General features: G+C 46.3%; 1 protein-coding gene across 1 annotated transcript; it reads right to left on the bottom strand.

The window, feature by feature from the left end:
• Positions 1–1,186: 1,186 nt before the first annotated feature.
• Positions 1,187–6,038, bottom strand: LOC125344651 (testis-specific Y-encoded protein 9-like). Its single transcript, XM_048337080.1, has 7 exons — positions 5,994–6,038; positions 5,039–5,206; positions 4,403–4,480; positions 4,169–4,280; positions 3,934–4,079; positions 3,743–3,811; positions 1,187–1,237 (listed from the first exon to the last, which is right to left on the bottom strand). Exons 1-7 carry the CDS (start codon positions 6,036–6,038, stop codon positions 1,187–1,189), a joined length of 669 nt encoding a protein of 222 aa, XP_048193037.1.
• Between the last annotated feature and the right edge of the window lie 277 nt (positions 6,039–6,315).

The raw sequence follows: 6,315 nt of genomic DNA, 5'->3' as shown, positions 1-6,315 counted from the left end.
TCACAAGGGCACTAAGGTTAAAACCAAACAGCAAAAGTATTTATAAATTGGAATATCTCTGGGAAAATGTGTAGAAATCACTTAACAGAAAGAGAATAAGGAGTGAAAGTATACAGGAAACTATCCATGTTTGAGTAATCTATACTAGGAACAAATTTAAATCACATGCTAATCCCATGATCCAAAAAGCAAGAAAGCCAGTGAAGGAGGGCAGGGACTCCCCTTAGGTCCAGGAATTTTTGTAAGTTATGAAACAAATGCCAGAGGCCTTTATACTGTGTCATGGGTGGTGTTAATTTCCTGTGACCATATTCAGCAGCCACAGGTGTTGTAGGCAGAAAGGCAGGAGCCATTGACCACACAGAAAAACAACTGAAGCCGAATTTAAAGGAGCTGTTGGAGCCCATGAACAGGACACACAGCAGAAAGAATGACAAAAAGACCATACCAATGAGCAGCCTTAGGAGACCAAGCTGGAACAATCAAGGTGTTATGTATGAAAATCCTTGAACGGAACTCAGCGAGTGAATGCCCAGCTTACGAGTGCCTAAGGATGTCTACTGATAAGGCTGGCATCCAAGTCCCCATTGCACCTGAAGCACACGGAGGCCACCATGTTGGGAATTACTGGTGTGTGGGCCCTGGATAGAACAAAATGTATACTTCAGGATGCAGGAGACAAGGAAGATGAGGTGTCTCCAAAGATCGCAAGATGAGATCAGGCCATTATAAGAAAAACATGGAAACAAAAACTTGTGTGGGTCTTACTGGCCCCTACCATATGCAGTAAGTGCAGTGATGAAGGTTCTGTTAGCAAAGCAGATAAGGAAGAGCCACAACAAACCCTCATTAAGAGCATATATTGGATGCACATGTGTCCTATGGGGCGAATTGCAAGGACAAATAGTACGCTTAGCCAGAAGACCTAACGAATTCACACCAGTTCATCAAAGCAAGGTGGTCAAGTCTGGGGGTCACATTGCCCACTGCTAGTGTCAACTGCAATACATGAGTTCCTAAGTATGTTGGCTATAATAAACATTTAAAAATGTGTGACCAGGTTATGTCTCTGTGGCACAGTGTGACCCTAGGCTAATTTCACAGTATCCTTGTATTACCCACAGGGATAAATATGTCCAGCCATGATGTAGGAGCAGAACACACTTTGCGCCCCTGTGCAGAGCCATCACAGGAAGTCCTGGTAAGCATCTGGATTCATAGGGGATTCATTTTCTTCCTAAGGCCAACAGAGAGTATATTAGAGATGTCTCTGTATCTGAATAAGAGCCAAAGCCGAAGAGCACTAGAGTGGGAAGGGTACAGTTCCCAATTATCCCGCGATACTCCTGACATACTATCCTTCCTCTGAAGAGTATTTGCAGACTCTCTTATAGCATCTGTGAGTAGGGAAATCTCCTTGGCCATCCTCACTGGCTCGCAAAACCTCAGGGAATGAGTGAATTTTGTACAGGGTCACATCTAGAGGTTAATGCTGCATCCAAGCATGCAGGTTTTCTCAGAATAACTAGGAAAATTTTCTTTTGCTACCTTGCCAGCCTGGAAAGCAGAATATTAGGTCCATCACTCCAGGACAATGATTCTACATTTACCTTTTGCCACCGTTACAAACTTCCAGAGATTAGTGATGCCTAGAGAATCAGCTCTTTGTCATGGACAACAAGTGTTTCCCCAGCCACAAAGTGTGCTTTGAAAGGTCATTTGGTTTGGTAGGGAATGTGATCCTACTATCACTACTTCCTTCACCTTGTAGTTTGTTTCTGGTATTATTCTACAGTTTCTTCTGGGAGTCTGAGAATGTAGACACCATGTACCTATAGCATTTTATACCATCGATACAATCTTCACAAGTTCTCTTGGAAGCACTCATGGAGACTGAAATTCTGATCTCGGGTCTCTCTGTGAATCATCACTAATGAGGTTGGTGTTCATACCTTAACAGTTGGGGTACCGGATCTAAAGCATCCCCTGATCTGAACACCCATCTGAGATCACCAGGGTGCCACAGCACTACTAAAGTAGGGAAGAAAACAGAAAAAGGAATGAAACAGTGAGGTGGGGAAGAAGCCAGAGGTGGAACATGACCAGCCTGTTGATCTCAGAAACAGGAGGTATCAGGCCATATGACAGAAAGAATAGATATGAGCACAGGGACACTGTAATGTAACATGGCTGGCATGAGGAAGCATGGCCAGCGTGAGTAAGGAGACTGGTATTGGGAAAGAGACAAACACAAACCTTTATAGCCTTACTCTTTATTGCCATTACACCCATACTGCCTGTTCCCCTATCCACTCTTGCCTGTCTCACCTAGGTCATTCTTACTCCTCACAGGTATACAAGGCATTGTTTGCAGTTCTTACTTATTTCTGAAATGATAATACAAATCTTCATTGAAGATCTGAATAACTCCAGAGGCTGTTGATGCCATGAAGGAAACAGGGACAGTGCTCTATGTAGCCCTGAAATGTTTCAGGACGTACATGTGTATTTCAGACAGTAGAGAGAATGGAGAGTGGGGAAGGAGGCTAAGCTTCTGGACCATACTATCCAACTATGGGAGAACCTCTACAGATAACATTGAGGTGGAGCAATTGGCATAACTTCACATAAGCAATGTTGATTTTAGGTTCAAGTGCAATAGGCAGAATTCGGGGCCTAGCCTGAAATGTCTCTCCAATGTCAACAACCTCCACCCTCCTTAACTACTGTCACCAACCTTGCCAATTCTTTCCTAAAAGGGGAAAAGTGTTCTAATGCTGAGCTTCAGCTGGAGATATGTCTCCCTCCTCTCATTAAACTGTAGAGGCAGACTCTCCAACTGACTTTTAGAAACAATCATTGCAAACTCACAATCAGAACCGAGTTGTTTATTTTCCCATTCAAATCCTACATATATTTGCACAGAGTCAGACACATATGACCGTGTGGATTTGTCCCGAATTATCAATTCACATTTTATCACCTGTCTGGCCCTCTGCATCCTGTCTTAGTACCTGAAGTGAGTTCCAGGGTTTTTCTGTGTTGACCTAGCTTGTCTCCTAATTCTGAAGTAGTGCTTGTGATGAACACATGTCCCAATGAATTTAGGTAAAGTTGGATGCTCCATCATCTTCCAGTCAAAGTCCAGAATTACCCTAAGGAACACGAAAAATACATACTGATTACAAGTATATAATATAAAGTTGTTTTGATACTTCTGGATGCTGGCTAAGACACAATAACTCCCTTCTAACTCTAGATCTTCTGATCTCAAGTCTCCAGTCCATGAGGTAAAGTCCATTCTCTATCACCCCTTCCCCACTATCATGTCGAGGATTACACAAGAAATCTCACAAGTCATGATTTACCACAAGCAAAATTATTCAGACAATGGTGGAAATAAATTTGGGAGAGCCAAAACTTAGGAGATGGGAAGAGGGTAAGAAATGGGTTTACTTCTCTTGGAACTCTGAGAAGGACAGGGTATTAAAGATTCAGCTTGGCATCTACCTGAGTGTCTCTGTACGTTACCCATGCTTCAGCAGAATTAGTTCAGCCTTAACCAGTTTTGCACAGCTGTCCTTCCAATTTGTTGTCTCTTCCAGAGGCCCTGGAGGAACTGCGTTTGGCCATCCTCTTTTAGTCACAAGCCTCAAATGTACAGGTGTGAAGTTAGCATTTAGGTACCTGACAAGATGGACAGCATGTACTAGCTACCCACCTATATATCCTTCTTCTTTACCCCCTCTTCATGTGCTTTCATCATCTTGTAGTAGTGCAATGGATTGAGCCACAGGTCTTTTCTGATGATCTGGTAAAGTAAGTAGGTAAGGTAAGTAGGTAAGGCAATTAGCTCAAGGTTCACAGTCAGCACTCAGCAAGCCAGTGAACCAACCAACGTCACAGATGGCTTGCTTTGGCCTTTTGTAGTACCTCAGTGATCCTGTTTGAGCCTGCAAAATTGTGGTCTGTAAACCAGTTGAAGAAGTTTGGGCTCTTGTTGTGGTTTCTGTGACTGTCAGCTTCAATTTTATAATCCTGACGCCACAGAATGGGAGTGGAATGGCACAACCTATATCCTGCAAGAAGACATGATAAGAGAATCCAAGTCCTGTTGGCCATTATCAATTCACAAACTCCAAAAAACACACTGTGAGCAAATTCTTACCAGTGATATCCACGACGAATTCCTTAACAACCACTGCATTCTGGAAGTATGGGTTATTTCTAAAGTAAAAGGTGATTTTGCAGGAACTCTTGGGATGCCTGAGTTCTTGTACCTACCAGAAGAAAAGGTAGAAAGCTAAAAGCCCTTTACAGGTAACCGGCAAGTTCCTGTTTGGAAGTGAGTTCTGTTCGTGACACTGTATAGCCCACCAAGATAAATGCCTTGGGTACTCACTTCCAAATTGATCATGTAGCTAAGCATGTCTTCATCTTGGTCACTGATCATTGCTGACAGCTGGGGATGGTTCACAAACTGCCTGGGTCAAGGAGCCTTCAGATGCTGTGGATGTGCTAGGTATAACCACTTGCATTGAAAGCAGCAAGTGATGTGTGAGGCTAGTGTCTTCCTAGGTACTCCAATCTCCATCTTATTCTAGGCCAAGGAATATCCTAAATAATAAGGTAAGCTTAGGATTTGCAAATTGAAGACGACCTGAAGTGAGCTCTGTTGTATTCTGTTCTCTGAGTGATGGGGACCAGATTTTACAATCTCTTTGTCTAAATGTCTTCTTTCCCACCTCTTTCTGACCGTGGCATAACTCACACCCCTTTCCCATAGCACCATTACAAAACTCTTCTCCAATTAGCAGCCTATGTGGCAACTTCCTTGTGCTACTCATTGTTTCTATGACTCATTGTCCCTACAACTCCTGCCTATACCAATCTCTAGCCTACATTATCCATAGTCCTCTTCTCTAGGGACCCTAGCAGTGTGATGTTCCAGATCCTGTGCATGCAAATGCCTCATAAAAGGTCCACTACTCGAAAACACAGGCTGCAAGGCAGTAACAAGTAAGATGCCTAAGGATACAGTTTGGGCCCAGAAGCCAGGGATGCCCCGGATGTTGCTGCTTCTGGAATCCAGGAGAGTCTTTTGCCTCTTGCTCAGATTCTGTTTTAGGCGTTCATGAGCCTTGGTGGCTTGGTTATTCACTGGTCCCAGATCTAACTGAAGAGCCTGCAATTCCTTCAGTGGTGGCTGTTGAGAAATAGGTTTACCGTTGGCTAACCATTGCTTCCTCCGTGCTTGTGATACAAATTGTCTGAAAGGTGCCTCTAAATCACCCCCACCAGCTTTTTTGTCTCCTACTCAGCCATTTTATTCTCCTGCTGCACCGGCCCCACAGCCTTGCTGTCCAACAGTGGCAGCACAGCCGACTCTCCAGTGCTCCATGTAGTCTCCACGTGCCCTGTACCTTTCACAGGGATCCTTAGCCTGGCCCAACTGGACCTCCATGAGCAGCACGCAGGTTCTCAGAAGGCGTTAGCAATGCAGCAGTTTGCCGTGCATTGCCTTCCCGCGCAGTCTGTGCTTTCCCATTCCCGAGGGCAACCTCTCCTCTACCCGTGGGACTTGCCCACTCTCCTTCCCTTCTGCCTATTCTGCCTCCTTTTCCAGTGCCCTTGCTTCTCCCTCCCTGTGTGCCATCCCGGGAAACCATCTCCCCTCCCCGTGAGCCATTGTTCTGCTTACCTCCCTCTCTTCCACCCCACGAGCCTACTCCCCTTCTCTCGTAGCACATGCCCCCCCTCATCCTGGCATGGTCACTTCCTTCTTGGCCTGCTCTGCACCCATAACCCTACCCTGGGTGCCAAGGGCTTTCTCTTCTTGCCTGCCACGAGCTTTTGCCCCCCGTCCTCCTCTATCCTCTAGGCTAGGCCTCCCCTCCCCGGAACTCGGCTCCCTCCCCCTCCTCCGTTCCCATTGCCAATATTCTCTCACCACTGGCCCGCCGCCTCCCCACAGGAAGCGCCCCCTAGATTACCTCTTCCGCAGGTGGAGGAGTCCCACATTCCTGTCTACTCGCCATGTCGTCCTGCTCGTCCTCACCCCAAGCTTGCTCCTGCAGAGAGCCACAAAGCAGCTCGGCCTCGGGAACCGCCCAACCACGGACTGTGCTGGGGGCGGGACAAGCGCCCTGCACCGGAAAGCAATTAGCTACTTCCGCCTGGGTCGGGCTCCCAGCCAAGACACGGATGGCACCTAGTTCCGCGTCATTCCTCCAGAGGCGGAAGTTGAAGGGGTGCCAGGTGCGGTGGGTCCGCCTGTAATCCTAGCTACCCCGGAAGCCTGGCCCGGATGGCGGG

Source organism: Perognathus longimembris, unplaced genomic scaffold (assembly GCF_023159225.1).
Source record: "Perognathus longimembris pacificus isolate PPM17 unplaced genomic scaffold, ASM2315922v1 HiC_scaffold_198, whole genome shotgun sequence".
Lineage (NCBI taxonomy): Eukaryota > Metazoa > Chordata > Mammalia > Rodentia > Heteromyidae > Perognathus > Perognathus longimembris.
This window is presented reverse-complemented; position numbering and strand designations above follow the sequence as displayed.